Source organism: Triplophysa dalaica, chromosome 12, assembly GCF_015846415.1.
Source record: "Triplophysa dalaica isolate WHDGS20190420 chromosome 12, ASM1584641v1, whole genome shotgun sequence".
Lineage (NCBI taxonomy): Eukaryota > Metazoa > Chordata > Actinopteri > Cypriniformes > Nemacheilidae > Triplophysa > Triplophysa dalaica.
The window spans coordinates 7,067,941-7,090,111 of record NC_079553.1 but is presented as its reverse complement, the minus strand read 5'-3'; the positions used below and the strand labels follow the sequence as shown (position 1 = coordinate 7,090,111).

The 22,171-nt window shown below is 38.7% G+C and overlaps 3 protein-coding genes across 8 annotated transcripts; all 3 read left to right on the top strand.

Moving 5' to 3' along the window:
- Positions 1-1,526: 1,526 nt before the first annotated feature.
- On the top strand, positions 1,527-12,221 carry LOC130432535 (uncharacterized). Of its 2 annotated transcripts, XM_056761942.1 has the most exons (11): positions 1,527-1,634; positions 3,072-3,808; positions 3,975-4,499; positions 4,924-6,722; positions 6,837-8,170; positions 9,093-9,297; positions 9,401-9,571; positions 9,663-9,746; positions 9,825-10,020; positions 10,116-10,323; positions 10,749-12,221. In XM_056761942.1, exons 4-11 carry the CDS (start codon positions 5,795-5,797, stop codon positions 11,982-11,984), a joined length of 4,362 nt encoding a protein of 1,453 aa, XP_056617920.1. In that variant the 5' UTR covers positions 1,527-1,634; positions 3,072-3,808; positions 3,975-4,499; positions 4,924-5,794; the 3' UTR covers positions 11,985-12,221. The 2 variants fall into 2 exon arrangements, with proteins under 2 accessions (XP_056617920.1, XP_056617918.1); XM_056761940.1 differs by having other exon boundaries at positions 4,924-8,170.
- Positions 12,222-12,486: 265 nt separating this feature from the next.
- On the top strand, positions 12,487-15,989 carry LOC130432556 (zinc finger protein 85-like). 2 transcript variants are annotated; one of them, XM_056761983.1, is made up of 5 exons: positions 12,487-12,620; positions 13,327-13,526; positions 13,879-13,994; positions 14,250-14,393; positions 14,583-15,989. In XM_056761983.1, exons 2-5 carry the CDS (start codon positions 13,379-13,381, stop codon positions 15,372-15,374), a joined length of 1,200 nt encoding a protein of 399 aa, XP_056617961.1. In that variant the 5' UTR covers positions 12,487-12,620; positions 13,327-13,378; the 3' UTR covers positions 15,375-15,989. The 2 variants fall into 2 exon arrangements, with proteins under 2 accessions (XP_056617961.1, XP_056617960.1); XM_056761982.1 differs by having other exon boundaries at positions 12,533-12,620; positions 13,331-13,526.
- A 926-nt stretch (positions 15,990-16,915) lies between these two features.
- On the top strand, positions 16,916-21,954 carry wu:fe05a04 (zinc finger protein 184). Of its 4 annotated transcripts, XM_056761951.1 has the most exons (5): positions 16,920-17,073; positions 17,140-17,452; positions 17,750-18,335; positions 18,449-19,425; positions 20,070-21,954. In XM_056761951.1, the coding sequence occupies exons 3-5, from the start codon at positions 17,753-17,755 to the stop codon at positions 21,105-21,107; spliced, it is 2,598 nt and encodes an 865-aa protein (XP_056617929.1). In that variant the 5' UTR covers positions 16,920-17,073; positions 17,140-17,452; positions 17,750-17,752; the 3' UTR covers positions 21,108-21,954. The 4 variants fall into 4 exon arrangements, with proteins under 4 accessions (XP_056617928.1, XP_056617931.1, XP_056617930.1 ...); XM_056761950.1 differs by having other exon boundaries at positions 16,916-17,452; XM_056761953.1 differs by having other exon boundaries at positions 16,916-17,452; positions 17,747-18,335.
- Positions 21,955-22,171: the final 217 nt, after the last annotated feature.

Genomic DNA, 22,171 nt, shown 5'->3' with positions numbered 1-22,171 from the left:
ATTGGTTTGTGTCCATACAATAGTGGATGGGTATTGCTTTTGTTCTGTTACCAACATTCTTTAAAATATCTTCTTTTGTGAAAAGAAAGTCATACAGGATTGAAATGACAAAACGGTGGGTAAATGATGACAGATTTTTCCTTTTTTGTGTGAACTATCCCTTTAATTGATCTTTGTAATGGAATCTATAGTAAAAAAACCCTTTTTTAAGATATATAAGATGTTATATAGTGTGATAAAAGTTGTATGTGACCAAATCAAAATTCATTTTAACTAGAGATTCATCATATCCAAATCATCCCTTTACCATTTCGGTAATTTATCCATTTATCATTATCAGAAAAGAAGATACTGAAAGCTGTCAGTAGGACAGTACTGTTAAAAAGATGCTAAAATATAGCCTACCAGTAGTTATAGATTTGTATTAATTTGGTATCAATGTGTTCCTTTGATTACCACTAGTATACTCTTCAGGTACAAAAGTGTACTTTTTGAAAGAGTGACACCCTAATGACAGATTTGTGCTGGTTTAACTGAGAGTGATGGAAAATGTACAGTTCTTAAAAGTATTCAAAATAATTTGATTAAGATTTTATGTTGACTCTATAGGAGAACACACTTTTCCTTCAGTTATCATTCATATCATGAGGCCTATAAAGAAATAACAAATTAAAATTGAATTGATATGACCTTTTCTATCATAATATAACGAAATCAACCTTTCAAATGCCAAAAATATATAGGAAAACACCCCAATAACACAAACAAGATGTCACTATTGGACCCTGACATTAAACCATGAAGATAAATCAGTCGCAAAACGTGAGAGCATGTAGATTTTAATTTGGGAACTTGTAAAGGAAGTATGTGTATCTATACAATAAAATGTACACTCGCAGCCCCAATGTCAAAATTTCTAAAATAAAAAACTGAAGTTGAACTGAACGTTGAGATTTGCACTCGTGGTCAAAACTCACAAATCTGAAAAATAGTCACAAATGTGTAAACTGGCATTTACAAAATACATTGGCAGACATAAATGCATAGCACATATTTAGACGTTTACAGGCATCTACAACTTCTCAAATCTGTCACTGCAGTTTTAAATCTTCCCGCCTTGACTTTTGTTACTTCTACTAAATCTATACTAAAATCTACATGCTCTCAAGTTTTGCTACTGATTTATCTTCATATTAAACGGTCTATTAGAGGCCACTTTATTGCTTTCATCAACATGTGATCAATAAAAATATTAATAAACATTAATAAGCGTAAAATTATTTCCAATAATAATAATTCCAATAAACAATATATATTTTTTGATGTATGAATGCTATAAAATCTCAATAGTTTGCCAATATACGCCTGCGTAGTGATAACCAGATATATTTACCATAAATACATTGACCCAACACCACCACACCAGTCTACGATGTGTAGCCGTCTCACTTCTGGGACCAAAGTCGTCTATGTACTACAACTCCCACAAATCCGCAGTCGGCCCATGACGTCACACTGTCTGCATCGCTGTGTTGCGTTATGGTGGGCTTGCTCATCGCGAAAATACATGCAAAATGAATTGTTAAGAAACCGCTGAGCAGAGATGATGCCAGAGGTACAGACATCAAGCACCGGTGAGTTTGAAGCTTATATTATTCACCCAATGCTGTGCATTTACACATAAAGGGCTCTACTTACACGTATTGCGAAGATACACACCATATTAAAAGCAGTTCTGCACACAATGGGCTAGAATTGCACAATTCGTCGCCTGTTAAAAACATGAAACGTAGACTTACAAATCAATTAACGACTGTAAACATATTTTTTCACATGCTTAAATTTTGACTTTCAATTTTTTTAATTATTTTTTTAATTTTCATTGTCTCGTATAGGGACTGTGAAAGCCAATGAGATACCTACGAGAGCTCATGTAATATACGCAATAAAAGGTCGTTATGGTCGAACCCATCATTTTAGCTTGAGCCAGAAAAAAAATCAGATTTCATATAGTTAGCGAAATGCAACTAGATCCGTGCGATAGAATCTCGACCTGACTGTAGCCTTTGATGTCATATGTGGTATGTCAAATATAATTGAAACAAGAATGTAAACATCATCTTACCTTTACAGCAATATAATTAGATTTTTTTAAAGAGACAATAATATGGTTTTGTATGTTTTGGGGGCTTTTACCCCTATGCTGTCTATTTACTGTGTATTCATTTGGTAGGTGTATTCATATTTGGATTTAACATTATACTATTAATGAACCTTTCAACAAACTTGTTGATACTAATGAGGTGAATTTAAATTTCCACATCGAAAGGACATCAGTAACACCATCTGGACTGTAAATTTGTTTTATGTTGAAGTTTTTAAAACTGACATACTGTATACTGTGTTTTCTGAGTACTGCTTTCACACCTCTGCCAATTATTTGCGTATATGCACAGTTATTTCAATGCTAAAACGTAAATTGCTTTGCAAAAACTAAATAATTTCAAGACCAGATTACATACTAACATAGTACAGTATTGCGGTGTTGATGTTGTTTAAACTTTATGAGTGAATTGAACATGCTGCCACACCTGTGCATGGGACGTTTCCAAGCTGGTTTATATTTTTACAGAAGTTTTTAAGAACATTCCATGGATATTGCAAATTGTATGACCTACCTTACATTTTAGATCGTGCCTGAATGGTGTGTGAGGTTATAGAGAGTGAATAAGTGTAGCCATTCTGCCGTCAGATTATTTACATTTACATTTAGGCGTTTGGCAGACGCTTTAATCCAAAGCGATTTACACTGCTTTATCCTATACATTTTACATATGTATTTGCAATCCCCTGGGATCGAACCCACTACCTTCCATTTGTGCTTAACACTGAGCTACAGGAAAGCTAGAAGACACTGTTAGAAAAAACATCCCTGCAAAGGACAAATATGCCCCACTAAAAATCCATCCATCCAGATTATTCTAGTGTGTAAACTTCTATTGTATGTGTGCCATGTCTATTTCTTCCCTCCATATTTTAACATGCAAACTCTTTCAATTTTTTCATTTTAGGATTTACTTCTGAGATCTTAGATGAATATTTATATCAACATTGAGAAAATCGATTTTGCGTCTGAAGCTGATCATCATGGAACTTGAAGATTACTCTGTAGCAATTCCAGGCAATGGATCACTTTCACTCTCTGAGCGTCTGTCTGCCTCTGAAGCCCCAGCAGATCCCATTGTACATGGAATAGATGGTACACCCCAGAACAGTGGTCTTGAGTTGAAACTCAACCTCTACGTTCCAGCGCATCCATTAATAGAACCTATATCGCCTGCAGAGGAGCAATGTGCGTTTACCACGGAAACACAAGGAACCAGCACACAACCTGAAGCTACTGAAGAAGAAACATATGAAACTTGTGACATCCCAGGCTTTCCTTTTGAAAGTCGGTCAAATCAGGCCCAGCCGAACTCGGAAACTCTCACAGTAGAGCCATGTGAACCAGCACCTGACACTACGAGCTCATCAGACGGTGGTACATTACAAGTACCTGTGTTTGTAGATCCCACAGACTCCAATGTAGCACCAAATGACCATGTTCTTGCGAAAGAATTTGTTAAAGTCACCCAGGAAATAACCTCTGATCCTGCACTCTCCGAAGAGACCAGATGTGAAACAGATTCAACTAAAGATTCTAATACAGATGTATCCAGAGGCTGCACAGAAGACACTGTTAGAAAAAACATCCCTGCAAAGAAGGACAAATATGCACCACTAAAAATCCATCCAATGCATCTCTCCTGTAAGTTGTTTCGCTTTTTTTGAATACTTTTAAGATACAAAGCACATCTGTATTTCATCAGATGTTTATAGCATAGTTTTGGATTTAACAAGAAAATAGAAGCTACAAGCTCCTACTGTTTTATTATAATCTGCACTTTTTATGTTTTTCATGCACGTGTTTTTAGCATCTCAGCTCTCACTACATTGCCTGGAATGTCACATCATCTTCAAGGACCACAAAAGCAAGCGGCGGCACATCAAAATAAGCCATCCCGCAGAGTATGCTCAAAACATGCTAACCGACGCTCTCTTTGCCTGCTATGTCTGTGATCGGCATTTCGCCTGCTCCGCGGATCTCAGGGTCCATCAAAGCACACACACAGAGAAAGAGCGATTTAGGTGCCCACTCTGTAATGAGGCCTTCACAAGATCTACCGACCTAACAAGTCACAAGAAAATCCACATTAACAAACAGGGCTACTCTTGTTTAGAGTGCGGCAAGCCATGTAAAACCCTCACGCTGCTCAAATACCACCAGCGAGTACACACCGGCGAAAAGCCTTATATTTGCCTACAGAAAAACTGTGGCAAGAGGTTTACCACGCCTAAGTCTCTTCTGAAACACTTAGACAAACATAAGGAAGATGATGCAGAGGGTACCGCTGAACAGAAAAAGGCTTTGACCACCACAAAGATAAAGCGGAATAAAGGTGAGCATACTGTGATCACAACTTTGTGTTTTTTAAAGATTTTCTGAGACTGTGCCTTGTTTGACTTTTTAGATATCTTAATTACTGGCTTTAAAAGACAAAACATTATTAGAAGAATAAGGATGGACCATTTATTACTGTATGTTAGTTGGGGCTTTCATAATTATACAATTTACAATTAATTATCTGATAAATAACTGTGATTATGGCGATAAATTGCCTGTTGAGTTGCCATAAATCATTATTATGATTCACTCTTTGTCACTGGGTTTTATGAATATCTAACCATTAAAAAGTCCTTTTCCTATTCTAAAGGTGTACATGTGCAATAATTGTGGTTAAATGCAATAGTAAAATAACCGTGCTTAGACAATTATTTTATAATTGTGAAATCCTTAATCTTGGCAAATGTTTTGTTTTTCAGCAGGTACAAATGAATGGAAATTCAAATGTTCACAGTGTGATACAGTCTTCAAGACGTCTAAAACACTACTTCTTCACATGAAAAACAGACATTCTCAGGACAAAGTGATGGAGTCGCAAAGCAGCATTGCATCAGTGGCACAACCAAAACCAGGATTTATTATAACCCAGACAACAGCTGGACAACCCCAGTGTGCAGAAGCTGTTGTGCCTATACCACAGCAAATAGATGTGCTGGATGCTGAGCAAATTAAAAGATTAATCGAAAAATTTGAAAATGTAAAAAAAGTGAACCAATTGGTTATACTTCCTTATCAGACACAAGGCGCTGGGCTGCATCATCCACAAGGATTAATGCAGCCGTTGCATTTAGATTTCACTGAGTCGACAGTTCACCCATCAGAATGCAAGAAAATGGTCACAGATCTGTCAAAAGAGCAAAATAAACACCAAATATCAACAGAGATGGAAGATGTGCAGCAAGAGGAAACTGTGAGTCTGTCACAGGAGGAAAAAACAAATACTTCGTCAGAAAACCAGGACTCAAGACTTGAAACTCAAACGACACCTGCCGTACTGACTGAGGAACAGACACAAATGATGTAATTCATCTAGAACTTATACCAGTTGAGCCTGAAACTTTAAATTTGCTGGATCAGACACCCCTGCAGAATGATTCGGTTTCTGTGCAGGCACTAACAGCAGGTTTGGAGCAATTGCTAGGCACACAAGACAATGTTGATTTGGAGACAATAACCGTAACAACTTCAGTTCCACTAAATGAAACAGAAACGCCTCTTGATGTTGAAGAGGAAAATGCATCGCTGACAAATGACATAACAGTATCAGAGGAGGCTGTCACTAAGGCAGACATGCTGTGTTCTGAACCAATACAAGATTTGGAATCATACTCAAATGTGCTGTCTGGACAGAGTGACACAGTCAAAATAAGTGAGCCTCAAGAACCTAAACAAAACCAAGCTCAACAGGACCAAGTTGTTTCAGAAAAAGAACTGTCTAGTGTTGAACAAACTCATACTAAACAGGCCCTCCTGTACAATTTGCCGAATGACACATCAACGGCCTTGCAACCAAAACCACGAAAAAAGAAAAAACCCTCGAAGCAGAAGGTAATGACCAAACCCAACAAATCCAAACAAAACCAAAGCCAGCCAAAAAGTGGGCAAAACAAAGCTGTTATTTTGTCAAAGCATGACATGTATTTTAAACAACAATCACAACAGGATAAAAAAGAAAAGGGAGTTGAAGCTAAATCAGAAATAAAATCAACATGTCAATCAAACAGTGTGGAAAACAACGTTTCAGCGGTTCCAAAAGTAACACAAACGAAACCCCAGAAAAGGAAAATGAAGAGTCAGAACAATTTAACCAAGAAAACTAAGACTGTCCAGGAGCCTCAACAAGATGAAATGTTGGCACCTGCGCAAAAGAAGAAGAAGCAAAGCAAGACGTCTCGAGAAGACGGTCCCAAGAAATCCAAAGTTAAAAAACAAAAAACAAATGACTTTCAGGTCAAGGTTAAAAAAAGACAAAATAATGATTTCCAGATTAAGGTTAAAAAAACAACAACTGATTTTCAGAAAAATCTTCACAAAATTCCAAAGCATAAAGCAGCCAAGAAAAAAAGAACACTCAACACTGCAGACCAAGCTCAAATAGAGCAACAAGCTTTGCTGTTATTGAAAGGCCACAAGCAGCCTCAACTGAAAGTACATAAATTGGATGCAACTGAACTAGAAAAATCCCCTCCAAACAAGCACGATGCAAAGGAGCCTTTGGGTAAATCTCTCAATGTTATGCAACCAAAGAAAACAAAATTAACTGGAGACAAAATATTATGCAGTGACACATTGTCTCCTGTTGACAGCATCTTAACTTCTGCGTCTTCTGCAGGAAAGCCGAAGATTTTACGCAAAAGAAAAGCACCTACTAAGATAGATCAGGAAATTGCACTGAGCCCTCCATATTCCAGACTTACTCTTGGGTGTCAAGACTGTGGGAAGACGTTCTCGGAAGTGTCCGCTTTACAGGAACACATGGCATCTTTCCACTCTGCTGATAACACGGCCCAACAAGATGAGGCTGTTGACATGACAAAGGAAGACAACATGAGACAAAGTGAAAAACATGTTCAACATAACGTTTTTGAAATTCAAGTAGCGACAGATTGGGAAATGGGTGAGATTTTGGGAGACAGGGAAGAGCAGAGACTTTCATTTCCAGTGCTTAGTCCATCTCCTTCACTGATGCTTCCTTCAGAATGTGTAGAAGGAAAGGAACAGGAAGACAAAGAGATTGAAGGAACTTTTTCTGGAACCGAGCATCCCCCTGAAAATAATCCTGAAGAGTTTCCAATCGTAGTCGAAAATATTGTCCAGCCCGTAGTGACAGAAAGTATAGAAGCGAGTGACAATCTGTTAGACAAAGAAGCAGGCGGAGTGGGAGGGATCATGACAGAAACCTCTGGCACTGAACTTAAAGATGCTGTGGAGGAAGAAATTAAAGAAGAATTGTCCCTAGAGGTGAATTTAGTCATGGTTGGAGATGAAAATGAGGAGAATCATAGCCCTCAGATAAACAATCTTTCAAGTGCCTCTCAAGAATGTGAGACCGAAGAATTAAGCAATTCTCATCCATGTTCTCAGCCTGAACAGACTGCAAAAGATGCCGAGGTAGTATTAACTGAAAATGTAGTTCACTGTGTTATCGAACCAGAGATAAAGCAAGAAGAAGAGGAGGTGCTTGTACACAGAGTTGATGAACAGAAAAAAGCGACAGGAAAAAGTTCCGAGACAAGGAGTAAGAAAGGTGTTGGTAGAGGGCAAGGTAAGAGAGTGGTTGGGAAAAGGTCCAGCAGATTGAACAGAAGTAAAAAGGACATGGATGCAAAAAAAGATTCACAGGATTGTCAAGTTGTCTATCAGCTGTGTGTACTCAGGGATACTCCAGAGGGACAGGTCAAAGAAACAGACATGAATGGAGGTAACACAACCGCAACTTGCGTATTGTCATCTTCTGAGGAGAGTCCTGAGGATCAGGTAGTTTTTGAGTTGGACTCTGTTACTACGAGTGTAACAGAGGTGATAAATTCCCAAGATGGTTCATTTATTGAGCAATCTGCAGAGCTGGCTAGAGATGACAGGTCTCCTGGAATCATACTGGAAAAATTCTTGACTGCTTGTGAGAGAAATGCGGAACCTCCTAACAGCCAGAGTGAGAGGAAACGGGTAACTGCTTCTGTATGCTTTTCACACAGCAATTCGATTTATTTTTTCCAGTTCTTTGTATAAATATTTATTTAAAATATTTAGTATTGTTCATTTATAGACAACATAGTCTTGTGTAGCCTTCATACTGAAGGTCTGGAACTTATCGTTGCTTTCTTTGGCAAGGCCCGTCCAAGAAACAGGTTAAGCAACCAATCACATTTCGTTTTGTGCCACGTAATGTTAAGAGGAGTGGAAATGTCCCCACAGCAACAGACCGGTGCAAATTCACAAACGTGTCAAAAGTTAACAGCAACCATATGATTATAAGTTTATGACGTGAACCTCACAAACTTTTAAGAACTAAGCGTTAAGTCGATCGTGATGAATTCTTATAGCAACCGTTGTAAACACGACAGCTTACTTCTTAGGTCAGACTGCTTCGTGCTGTTTCCAGGTGGACCGTTAAAAAATGCGACATACACGTCTCCGGGAAATCCTGTGATATTCAACCAATCAGATGACGACTTTGAACGTGCTGAAGTGTTTCCAGAAAAGTGTGCCTTATGCATCAGACGTTCAGCCAACGGTCCGTGGGCGTGACGTCTGAGGCTAAGACTATAGACAACATAAACAAACGTTATGTTGTCCAAACTTAACTTCTGGAAGACCTCAGCAAAAAGTCCCTGTAGCGTTGAATATGATATAATTTATTTATATAGTTATATTACATACAGTAGACCGATAAACAAACAAAAAAACTAAAGTTAACTTAAGTTAGGCTAGTCGCATGTGTCCGATAAAACTGTCTGCAGTCATGCTAGAAAAGTTGTGTTGATGTAAATATATGCTTGTGTTCATAATTTATTTATTTATTTTGCATTGTATTTAATGTTTTAGATTAACAAGGAAATACTTAAATTATTCTGCATTTACATTAAAGGCTAACTCCGCTTGCACAGCTGCTGACGTGAAGTTAGAAGAACGTTCTTCAAATCAGGCTGTTCTCGGTCAGGCCTCTTCTGAGAGGGGTTTCATGCGTGGAGTTCAAATGTTTTTGGTAAAAGCAGAAGAGCACATGTCTATGAATGATCCTGTTATATTCCAGGCTCACCAGCCCACTGATATCCACCATGTTTCATGCCAAGGTTGGTTAGCAGTATTAACAACTTATTTTTTTCTAAAAAGTGCGTCATTGCATCATTTGATTCAAAAGAATGTGGGTTTAAAGGCTTTCTGTTTTTCTTGCAGATAAGCCCATTGGTAAGAACACAGACGGCATCTCTTCTGACTCTCATGTAGTTCCCCTGCAGTCCTACAGCAAGCAGTGTATTTTTTATCCTGTAAAAGAGGAAGACAGAGAACATCTGGTGGAGACTCCTCATACAGATCAGAAGTGCATGGGTTCAGAGGGGCTGGAAGGTGGATTATGTAATTTTTACATCACAATTTATGCCTAATATTTTCTATATTGAATGCCATAATTATTATCGGTCCTGTTCACAACACGCAGGGATTTCATCTGGATTAGAAGAATGTGAGGAAATGGGATCGGTACAAATGGAAATGCCACATCTGTACACAAGCTCTGAAGATGGTAAATAAGCGAAAAGAAAGAATAACATATGTGGTCTGTCCTTTGTGCTTTACATGATTTTTTTATTGTTTTATGTAGGTGATGTTAGTGGCGAGCACCAAAGCACCCAAGGATTTTTAGAATTCCTCTCTCAGAATTCAGATGCTGGTGATTCTGATATCGTCCATTCTGAGCCAGAAGCTGAAACCATTCTGATGTCTTGTTACCATGGTTTACAGAATAGTGCTACAGTACATCCAAACGAAGTAGAGAAAGGTGGTCCTAGTGGCAGAGGGTGAGTGTTGCTGGCTTAACATGTACCTGAGGTATACTCTGGATATTTTTTAATATTTCAATAATTGTTTTACCATTTTCTTTTCTTTTCTTTAGAAATGAGTGTCTGTCTCAAACAGTCCACACAGAAGCAGGAAGACAGCTAAACTGGAAGCCCATTAACTACTTCAATCAATATTTTAGCTGGGACACATGGACGGAAATTGCAGTCTGCACACGAGAAATGTCAAAACCGCCAAAACCTGTTACAGGAAAAGAGGTTGCGCAGTATGTAGGAATCCACATTGCAATGGGAACTCTCAAGGTAAATTTGCCAAATATAAGTAGGCCTTTAATATTAAAAGGAAAGTTAACCCAAAAATGTACATTATGTCATCACTTACTCACCCTTTTGTTGTTTTAAACTTGAATGGCTTTCTTTTTCAGAACACAAAATAAGATATTTTAGGTAACAGAACAACATCGGTATCCATTGACTTGCATTGGTTTAGTGTCCATACATTAGAAGTGAATGGGTACCGCCATTGTTCGGTTACCAACATTGTTCAAAATATCTTCTTTTGTGTTCTGTAGTAGAAAGAAAGTCATACAGGTTTGAAATGGCAAGAGGGTGAGTAAATTATGAATTTTCATTTTTGGGTGTACTATCCCTATAATGCTTGAACTATGTATAACTAATGTAACTGAGAAAGATGTCCTCTTCCTCTTTTTTCCTGTTTTTAAAAACAGTTTCCCAGCACAAAGCTCTACTGGGAAGACCTCACCAGAGTCCCTCTAATCTCTGATGCCATGTCTGCTTCAAGATTCTGTGAGCTCACTCGTACACTAAGGCTTGCAAGGGCTGGTGGACCTTTTCCGGAGACAAATAGTGAAAATCCGACTGAAGAAACATCCAGATTGTTCTCCCAGTCCCACTGTAACGAAGAGGGACATAGTTGCGCAAATGTCTCCGGGTCAAAGACGGACCCTTTGTGGAAGGTAACGATGTTGATTAGACGGGTACAAGACTGTTGTCAGGCACTAAAGCGAAATGGAAGCTTTGGGGTGGACCAGTACCCGCTCCCTTTTCAAAGACACCCAACTCATTCATTACTTCACACAGTTGTGGTAAGCGGTGAAGGGTTGGTTGTGGACTTTAACTTGAGTATAGATGATTCCCATAGGGAAACCATAGTTGAAAAAATGGTCTCCAGAGGTAAGGACGGAAACGAAGGGATGGTGTTTCTTTGCAAGCCAGAGCTGTCCACACCTTCTATGTTGGAGCATCTTTTAAAGGCAGGTGTGCAAAGCGCTGGCAAGGTTGGCGGGGCGAGGGGGCAAATAGGTGACGAGTTTGTGAGCTCCGATGGAAAACTCAAGCTGTTCAGATGTCACCATGGGTTCATCCTTTCGTCAGTGTCAAAGGAAAAGCCACGCTCAACATCTCTTGTCAGCGGCTTCGAGCGAGTGATTAAAGCTGCAAATCTAAACCGGGACCTGAGAAGCCTTTATCGTATTCCCAGCACAAGCTCAGCAGTCAACGCTTGGCCACAGTCTGTTCTCTGGGACCTAATTGATCTGGTATTGGTTAATTCATGGATACAGTACAAGCAAGATTACAGTCACATTACAGATTTGCTATCACTTATGGCATTTCGTTTAGAGGTGGCCAAAGCTTTGATTCTCTCTAGCGGCGTTGATGCCCAAGACTCATCACCCCCCTGCCATCCTGCTCCAAAACGACAATGTCCAAATTCAAGCTCAAGACCTTCTCCAGTTCTTGAGACCCCTTTGCCTGATGCAGTTACACGCTATGATGGCTTTGGGCACTGGCCGGAGCAACTGGCCGACAGCGAGGAGGCCAAGTGTAGATTTGGAGGCTGTGAGCGAACGTCACGTGTGCGATGTCTCAAATGCTGTGTGTTTCTTTGCATTTCGAAAAACCACAATTGCTTCCTTAAGTTTCACAGTCAGGGTGCTTCCTAAGGCCAGCGGTCTGTGGTAAATGTGATGAATTGCATCTCATTGGTGTATTTTGGATGGTTATTTAAAATGTTGTTTTCCATTCATATGGCCAGCAACATATATTTTATTGTATTCCACCCGCAAACTGTAGAACAAGATGATATAGACATTGTTTTCAGTTTATGTTCAGAATGTGATTCTACTGATTGTGTTGCAAAAGCACCTTATTTGTTATTAAATAAAAGCTTTTACAATTTACAATAAGGCCCAAGTTTTTTGCAATGACCAAATAACCTTTGTATTCATGTCTATGCAGTCTATCTAGCCTAATTATAATATATGATAATAATTATTTAATACATGTAGTAACATATACATCTACTTAAAAGTAAACCTTATTTCAATATATATATATATATATATAATTTATTTTAAAAGTGTTTAAAACATGTTGCATGTCAGACAGGGCATCTCGGTACCTCTTCTTGCTTCTCTATGACAAGAATGGAAAGTACAGCGGACCGTTGACACGTGATGCACGTTTTTCAATTGTATTGGCTGAGAGCGGGTCATTCACCGAGGAACGTTAACGTTTCGCGTTTGCGCCCCCTTTATTGAATGTGCTTTTTCCCACCAGAAAAAGTATTTTCCCCAAAGGTAAGAATTCTGTCAAGTTTAACGTGTTTTACCTTAAAAACAGGAACATTCCCTTTATTTTCCGCCTTTGTCTCAAGCGGCTTTAGTCAGCGAACTTGGTTGTTAGTGTGCTCCAAGTTTAACCTCGAGCTCTCCGGGCTGGCACGTGTAATAACTGTTATTATTGCTTGATGTTTGTTTTGACTTTTGTATTATAATTGTTTTTTGTAGAGGGGATTATTCAATTACGGGATGAGTTAGCTCGTAGGCTACACCGCGTTGAAGTGGTTTACAGCCGCTTTAGGGCCCAGAAGGCCTCGTTAGCATTTAGCTTAACGTTAGCTTAGCTTAGTTAACACAAACAAACGGTAGGCGGCTCTAAAACGCCTGTTTGGATACTCATTGATTTCCTAACACTTTTTCGCTCTAAACCGTTGTTTATTTAACTTATATACAAACTTTTGGCATTTTGCGGGTGTGAATTTCTTAGTTTGTCTTACAATGGAAGCTAAATATAGGTTATCTTCCATTATATCTCAGGTGCACATACCTCGCTTATTCAGCGTTGTGCAAATGTAATTGTAAATGCCAAACGCACGTGTTTCATTGTAGGAACAGTTTATTTGTTTCATTATGTTTAATTTTAGTTTGCGTCACATAGTCTACGTCGTGTAGGTTTTGTATAGAGAACTAATTGTTTAATAACTGTCTGTCATTTGTGTTACAGTAAGATTTGCAGTAGATACAACGGGTGTGCGTTGAATCCTTAAGTCCTCAGAATGGACGCTGATGTATTGAAGATGGAAGAAATGATCATGGGAGGTGGAGAGACTGCGGCTGATGTTGAACTGGCCCCCGTGAAGACAGAGGACACATTCACTACCATCATCATTCCGGAACCTCACCCAGCTCCTGTACTTCAATCATGTGAGTCTTGCACCAAATCATTAAAACCCAATATATATGTTGCCCCAGTTTCTAAAGATCAAAATTGTGAAAGCATTATGCATTAGCATTATTGTGATCAAGTGTTGTTTAGTGTAACCTTAACCTGTACAGCAAAGATCACGCCTAGTAAAATGTCCCAACATTTCAACTCCAGGTAGAATAAAAACATAAGTTAAATTATAAATGCTGTTAACACATTTCCTTCTACTTCTTTTTCCTTTGTGAAGTGCATTTCACACACCTTGCGATTTAATGTCTGCTATTTATAAATAAATCGTATGTATCCGTCCCAAACCAGTGTTGTGAAATTGTCTTCTCTCTCTGTATTTAGATCAGCATGAAAGCCTGCAGTGTTTTCAATGTTTTATCACTTTCTGCAACTCAAAAGCCAAGGAAAGACACATGAAGAAGAGTCATCGGGAAGAGTACAAACAACAACTGCAGCAGGTTAGCATTAAGAAATGCAGATATTCATGTTTTCTCCAATATTTGGGCTCTAGTCTTCTGCTATGAGCAATATTTATTTGTCAATTAAATTTGCTAATATAAACTAACTTTTAAAATTAAGATGATATTGTCAAACTGAGAATTGAATTAATGACTATAACCTGTCACATATATTTGCTATAGATAATTGTTTTTAATCTATTTTTATATGAAAGAAATGCATACTGAGATATCTGTTGCCTTTTGCATCAACAGTGCGATACTCTGTTCACTTGCTATGTGTGTGACCGCACCTTTCCCTCCTCTGAAGAGCTGACACAGCATCAGTCGACCCACAACAAGGAGGACAAGCCCTTCAAATGTGCACACTGTCAAGAAAGCTTTCGTACATTCTCAGAGGTGAGAGGAGTTTTATAAGAATGGGAAATAAACTCTTAAATAAAAAAACGAAAAAGGCTTAAAATGGATTTGAGAATATAAGAAATTACACATGCTTGTGTGGATTTTTTTAAACTTCACAGTGAAAATGCAGCTTTAGCTACATTGTTTACCATTTAATTCTGTATCTCACTTGTCTTCCTTTCCCAGCTGACAACACATCGACGACAGGTATGTCCTGAACGACAGTTTGCATGCAAAGAGTGCAACGAGATGTTTAGAAGTCCTGGACTTTTGCGTAACCACCGTTTGGCCCAGCACCCTGTGCACATGGACGGAGAGGATGCAGATGATCCTGCCAAGACCTATCGATGTGGCAAATGCGGTAAGGGTTTTGAAGAAGAGGCAGAGCTACTGCAACATCAGGAGAACCACGCAGGTGAACGTCACTGCAATGGTTGCACCCCTGTTAAACGTCGAGGGAGGCCCCCAAAGGCTGACAGTGCAGTTACCGGAGAAAAGAAAATAAAGCGGAAGAAGGAGGATGAGGCGGAGGAAGCAAACGATTCAGAAAATGCTTCGGCAACACCAACTTCTGCCGATGCAAAGGGAAAGACGGGAGGCCGGCGAGGACGCCCACCTAAATCTGACCTGGAGCCCAAGGCAGAAGATGACGATGCAGAAATTGATGAAAAGAAACCTAAAGCTGTTCCAGACCCAACACGGCAGATCCCTTGCTCTGAGTGTGACCTCACTTTCCCTGCCCTGGCACAGCTCCGGGCACATAAGAAAGAAAAGCACACGCAGAGGAAGCCTCATTCTTGTGCAGAATGTGAAGAGAGTTTCAACCGACCTGATCAGCTAGAAGCCCACATGGCTAGAGCCCACAGTGCTGACCGGCACACCTGCCCCACATGTGGAAAAAGCTTTGGCAGAGAGAGTAATCTGAAGGCACATCAACAGACCCATGAAAAAGAAGAGAAGCCGGCTGGAAAGAGATAATTTAGAATAGAAATGTGGGGGTTGAAGAGAGTTTCAAGATTTTGTGTATAGAAATGTAGCTGGGGTCAGGGTTTGCTTTAGATTTAAAGAATTCCAACACACAGTAGTATTGTTCAGATGTGGGAGGGATACGGTTTAATAATGTGTGAACATGTTCATGAAAACTGGAAACCCAATGTTTGGCTGTCTCATGATGTCTGTACATAGCTTTCGCATGGTTAGCTAAAGGAATTTATACCTGAATTCACGTTTCTAGCATAACCATGTTGTAACTAATACCATCAACGGAAACCCAACCGAAAGCCTTAATATATATTGTTTGAAGGCTTTTTCATTTACTATTTTTTTTTTTTAATGTTAACATCTTTTTTTATGAATTTAATGTGTGTTATTGTTTTTACATGATTTTTAGAAGTGTGTATAATGGTGGGTGAAAATTCTACTAAATGGTTGTATTCTCATTAACTAAATTTGATTCAAAATTTCAATTTTCTATAGTAGCATACAGTGTTACATGATATCTGACTTTAATGTTACCCACTATCGTGACACTTCTCAAGATAAAATGTTTTAAATGTCTGAATAATTAATTGAAACGTTTTAAATGTATACTGATTTGCTGTCTTTGGTTTTATTTATTTCCATTTTTAGTGCAGTCATAAAACATTTCACTCATGATGAATGACTATGGGAGTTGGTGTTATGCCAAGAGAAATGTGGGCCAATGGTGGTTGTTTTAAATTACTAGATATTCTCTTTGGGCATTGTTAAAATTCACCAAAAATAATTAAAAAAATTAGTATTAATACTTATTTGACAATTTAATAAATCATTTAAGTCAATTCAAAGCACACAGACTTCCACACTTTCGGAAAGGACGTAGCCTTGCGCCCGGTTGTTCCAAACTTTAATTTTGATGAGAATGATCTGGATTTGAAGATCCAATGCTTTAATATCCATAATCAGGAAATCTGGTTTAAATTTGTGTCTGGTCCACCATGATAAACTTTTAGATTACCAAACCTGGATTACTAGTTCTCTAAAAGCATCACATATATCGATATGGTCTATTAGCTATGTAAAAAAACAATAGATAGTATGGTGAATGTGGGGTCACTAAGTGTTTTTACTTCAAAGACAATAAAACAATAAAAAACACCCCCTTCCTTTTTCCATTTCATTTAACATGCAGATTGTTCATCTGACCCCTAACAAATTATTGCAAATATTCAGATATATATTGGAACTAGGCTAAATGTTTGGGGGATTATTTATAGGCACTTTTTTAATTGTCTGGAAGGTTTAATTGGTACACCAATATATCCTCTAAATATGCATTATAGCAGTCAAAGTAAATTAAATTAATTCTTATAAAAAAATTAAGATGTTTGTTGCTGAAATCCATCCATGTATCCTAATCATACAAAAGTAATTAAAAAAAAAATGGATCAAATCACATACTTTTGAACTACTGACCCCAGTAACCATAGTTACCATTTTGTTATCCAAATGCTAGCCGCAATAGCCGCTTTTAAAATACCACCGAACGTGATTTCTTTCGCCTTCCAACGTAAAAAAACAGAACATGAAAGAATACACAGGCGCTTTACGTCTGCAACAAGCGTTTTCTTGACATATAGAATAAATAGATAAAAACATCTGTCATTTGCTGAAAAAAACGACGAGTTCAAACATGCAAGTATGTCTCATATTCCCTCAAAAAGACACAAATGTGTTCAGCTGTGACATCTCTCCCCGTCTACAGGTGGCAGTATATGCAATCTCGCGTCTCTCGGGCCATCGATACCGGAAGGATCAGACGGGACTGTGTCATTCACATTTCAATACAGTGATGCTCTGTGCCCATGCAACCTAATTTGTGCTTGGTGTTAGTCGCTCATAAAAAAAAAATCCACGTTGGTGGTAGTTACAACCCCACTCACCTTCAGTTTTTTAACGCGATGTATGGTAGTCGATAATTTCCAAAACAACTAAATGGTTTGAGCTTCGTTGTTGTTGTGAACAGTAACGTAACACCCTGAAGCGAATGTGCTGGAATTCGTGTCGACGGCTGCTAGGTAATCCAATTACTCCCTTTACTATAGTATTAAGTTTGATAGCACACAAATGAACCAAAAGCTATTATAATATAAGATATCACCGCACGTTAAACCATGCATGTCAAGGGAAGCAGGAGCGTATTTGTCTTAATCTCGGTTCAACTGAGTTCAGTGAGCAGCATGTTCAGACAAATCTAATCTCATGGGTAGGATAAGAAATTCAGAAGCTTGAAATATTTGACGATATTAGGAAAACGTTATCCCAGATTTGTGCACGAGCCCATACTGACAGTATTTGTGCGTGTTTTTAAGCAGATAATGTCTTCAGAGTTCACTCTCGATATCCAGTTGACAGAGTTGGGGTTTTCAAGCTGGGATTTCCCTCTCTGCGAGCCGCAGAGTGTTAAAGAGACATTTTTGCCAACACAGACAAGCATCGAGAAGTCATCAGCTGGGACTCCAAACAGCCACGAGGATGCCAGTATTGTCCCGAGTGGATCCGCTGAAAATAGTGTTCTACAAGACCATCAATATTCCTCTCCTCTACGACAGAACACTACAATTATTAATGAAAAACCTCAAGAGGATTTGACAGCGGATAACTTTGAGGATAGGGAGAAAATAATTTTTAATAAGTGGAAGGGAAGAAAAAGAAGAACGTTTGCAGAGGGGAGAAACAGTGACAAACAGAAGTCCAGAGAAGACGATACAAGTAACAATGATAAGGAGGAAAGTGAGGAAAAAAACAGTCTTCAGATAGATGATCATATGTCTTTTGAGGATAAAACAGATGAGGATGCAGAATTCGTTTTGAGTGATGATGATGATCAGGAGGATGAAGAAGAAGAAGAGGAGGAGGAGGAAGAAGAAGAAGAACGGGATGATGATATTTCATGTTCAGGTATTTTTAGAACCTTAATACATGATTTTGAATAGCTTGTGAGTTTTTATGATTTCTTTAACTCCTGCTTCTGTTTATATAACCGTTTATAAAAAAAATCTCTTTTTTTTCAGAGACCCCTGGATCCGGAGAGAATGGGGAAAATTACTGTCATGTGTGTGACGCTATCTTTCCCTCTCTGTTCTTACTTCGAGAACACTTAAATATGCACACGGGTGTCCGACCATACCGCTGCGATGAATGCAGCAAGCAGTTCTGTCAGTTAGTCAACTACCGCGCACACCTCCGTTCCCACTCGCAAAAGGCCTCAATCCACTGTAAGGTTTGCTCCACCACCTTTGAGACAGAGGAACAACTCCAGAAGCATTTGGATACGAACCATTTCGAGGATGAGTTCTATCAGTGTGATTTCTGCAAGCAGATTTTCACTGACCTAGAGGTGTGCCAAGATCACGTGGACAAACACAGGCAACAGGCAAAAAGACACATGTGTCTCAAATGTGGTTCTAGTTTTCGTAAGCGCAAGTCTCTTCTTCGGCACTTGGAAGGGCACAGCAGAGGCGTATTCTCGTGCTCTGACTGCGACCGGACGTACTCCAGTAAGGCTTCCCTGTTGCGCCACAGCTTCTCCCACTCGGGCCTCTTGCCGTATACGTGTCTAAAGTGCAAACGGCATTTTCGGTTACCGTCTCTTTACCGAAATCACGATTGTAAGCCAGAGCACACCCAGTGCATGGCCTGTTTGGTTTTCTTTCAGAGTTCGGAGGACTTTGACAAGCATAAGAAGGACACAGGATGCTGGGGTCATCAGGGGGCCATGTCTTCAACAACGGACGAGATCCGGTGCATGGAGTGTGGCCAGGTGTGTGCGAGCGTGGAGGAATTAAAGCAGCACGGGAGCACTCACCAGAGGGTCCTAAAGTGTGCTGAATGTGGAATGGGTTTCCGTTCGTCCCTCATGCTTATGTCACACATGGGAGGACATGCAGCGCAGCGGCCCTGTCTCTGTAAAGACTGTGGCTTGGGCTTTCCACATCAACAGGGTTATGACAGCCACCTTAAAACGTGTGGACTGGTGATTCCACAAGTGGTAAGTGCCTTTTGCTATACATATATATTCATACATAATATATAGCACATTTGTATAATATTTGCTTTGAATGCCTTCGAAATAATAACAAAAAGCTGACAGGAAATGAAGTAAACATTTACTACAATTCATACATCTCTTGTAGTATTTTTTTAATTTTTTTCTCTCGGTTAGCTTTGTGCATGTTTTGTCATCTTTTGCCAAGCTTCTATAAAATTTTCTTAAAACTTTATACTCCATACACAACTATGCATTTAATAAATCAAGAAATACATTTTCCAAGTTGGACATCATCTTTGACCATAGCTGTGTGTATTTACATACAAATATTGTGTATTAATAGTTAAAGTTTTTCAACATTCTATCATTTATTTACCCTTGTGATGTTCAAAACCTGTATACAGTGTAACTGTGTGAATGTCTTGGTTGTCTTGTGCCATATGATGGACGTCAACCACGGTCAATGTTGTTTAGTTACCATTGTTCACAAGAAAGTCTCAAGATAGTCATACAGGTTTAGAGTGACATGAGGTTGAGTAAATGATAAAAGGATATAATTTTTTCGTGTGAACTATCCCTTTAATAAAAATTATATTTGTTCCAATCACCTTTCCCTGTATAGTAATCAGCAATTCTGTTTACAGCCTACAGCAAAGAAACCTAAACTGAAGAAAATCTCCTCTCCACAACAAACGAAACTAATCATCCCTAACGTCGTCTTCCAAACTGTCGGTCAGGACTCAAACCTCATCACATTGTCTCATAACAAGGTGGCCCACGTTATCCCAATGGGGGACCAAAAACAGCCTGCTGATGGTGTGTGGAAATTTGCTTTACCTAAAGACCCTCCTCCAGGCATTCCCTTGGTCATGATTCTGCCAGTTCCTGCTTCACAGTCCTTATCTACCTCAGATCCTACCAAAATCTCACAAAACATGTTACCCTCATCCCTAGTCTTAAAAACCCCATCTCCTGCTCCATGTGTTATATCCATGCCAGTGGTCCCAACCAGTCCTGTTATTTGTAAAGAGGCACAGAAAGACAACGCAGGACAGAGCGGAACCAACATTCCAGCAAATATACTGATTCCAATGGAAGGCGATAACGGTACCGCTAGAAAGATGTGGACCATCTTGGAAGATAAGAGTTCTGATGTTGGTAAACAGGCGGCAGATGTGGTTGTACTAAATCAGGGACTGAATGTTACTGCTCATTCTGAGGCAGAGGATGTTAAAGATTTTGACTCTTCACCTCTATTAGCAGAAGGTACTGTCCCTTTAACAACAATAGCAGAGAAGCAAACCCTTCAGTCATCAGTATCAAGTAGCCTTGTCTCTAGTTCTTCGGAAACTGCTTTTGATAAAGGTCAGCTCAAAGATTCCAGTGAAGACGAGAGACTTTGCAAAGCAACCGTGCAAGATGGAAACATGTGTGATGTAGAGGTGGAAGTGGATCAAGAAGTGGAGATCGGTGATGAAGACAGTGGAGTGGATATTTCAGAGGGTGAGCTTCATGAATGTGTGACTTGTGGACAGGTTCTTCCTGAAAAAGATATGATCCAACATTTTATGAAGCATGCAGCGGTCTCTGACTCTCCTAATAAATGTGTCACACACACTACAGACCAATCCCCTTCATGTACCCCGCCAAGAAAAAGACAAAGGTCTGAAACAGAGCTCTGATAATGAATTCAAGAGTGATAATGTTGACCTTATAATTCTGCACTAGAAAGTCTTTCTTTTTATTATTTTTTATTGGAACATTTGAGTAATGTTGCTACCTTTTCCGTTCAGTAAGTAAATAGTTTTCTCTTATTTTTTTACCCTCTAAAAAGTATGTATTATAAAACTGAATGTGTTTTATTGATTCGTTGATTTTACTGTATGTCAGTTCATTTACCCCACAAATAAGCTGCAATAAATGTAGATTGGGACATTGGGAAAAGCGTTTGTTTTGTTCATACTATAGCTAGTGTTATTAGAGAATTAACAATCGTGTGGAAATAGGTTTCATTATATGCTGCAAATTTTCCACTGCGACACATTGAAATGATTTCGAAACCGCAGAGCGGCAAACACTACATTTTACTTTTATTGTTATTAATACTGTTTTTCTTTTTGTAAGTTATGTGTTTTATAGTAAACTTTGTTTGATCTAAATATATTTTATGTTGGCTCTTTTGTGTTGGGTTGTTGGGACGAGCCTGCACTTTAGTCTTTTTCAGATAATGAATCATATAGTGTGAATATGTACTGTTTCCTCTACCCTTACTTTCTCATAGGAATTGGAACTAAAGTGTTAACATTTTTTATTTTCATAGCCAAATGTTTTAATGGTGGGCCAGACTAAACTATGTCTAGTACTTAAGAACAAGAAATCAAATGCAAACTACAAGGCTAAATGAACCGCTGCTTTTCAAAATAAAAAGAGTATTGATTGAAAGTTTACTGTCGATAAAAGAACAATACTTGTAATCTGTAGACCAACACCAATGACAACTTGGGTATTTAGTTTATATTCAAGAGTATAGTTGATATAAAAAGGCTAAATTAATGAAAGATTAAAGTATTATAATGTTTAGGGCATTACTATATTCGTATGTTGTAAATTACAAGGACCCGTGTCTTTACTTCAGTTAATTGTTTTGTTTTGTTTGTTTGTTTTGTTTTGTTTTATTTTCTGTTCTCTGTTCTCTTTTGTTTCTGTTCTTTATAATTTTACTTGTGTTTTCTCATTTAATTGAAAT

Coding starts and splice junctions, on each gene's coding strand:
- LOC130432535 (XM_056761940.1), top strand. CDS start 5,795: ATGCTGTGTTCTGAACCAATACAAGATTTGGAATCATACTCAAATGTG. Junction 9,747..9,824: donor GTACACAAGCTCTGAAGATG/GTAAATAAGCGA, acceptor TGTTTTATGTAG/GTGATGTTAGTGGCGAGCAC. Junction 10,021..10,115: donor GGTGGTCCTAGTGGCAGAGG/GTGAGTGTTGCT, acceptor TCTTTTCTTTAG/AAATGAGTGTCTGTCTCAAA.
- LOC130432556 (XM_056761983.1), top strand. CDS start 13,379: ATGGACGCTGATGTATTGAAGATGGAAGAAATGATCATGGGAGGTGGA. Junction 13,527..13,878: donor AGCTCCTGTACTTCAATCAT/GTGAGTCTTGCA, acceptor CTCTGTATTTAG/ATCAGCATGAAAGCCTGCAG. Junction 13,995..14,249: donor ACAAACAACAACTGCAGCAG/GTTAGCATTAAG, acceptor TTGCATCAACAG/TGCGATACTCTGTTCACTTG.
- wu:fe05a04 (XM_056761950.1), top strand. CDS start 17,753: ATGTCTTCAGAGTTCACTCTCGATATCCAGTTGACAGAGTTGGGGTTT. Junction 18,336..18,448: donor TGATGATATTTCATGTTCAG/GTATTTTTAGAA, acceptor CTTTTTTTTCAG/AGACCCCTGGATCCGGAGAG. Junction 19,426..20,069: donor GACTGGTGATTCCACAAGTG/GTAAGTGCCTTT, acceptor TTCTGTTTACAG/CCTACAGCAAAGAAACCTAA.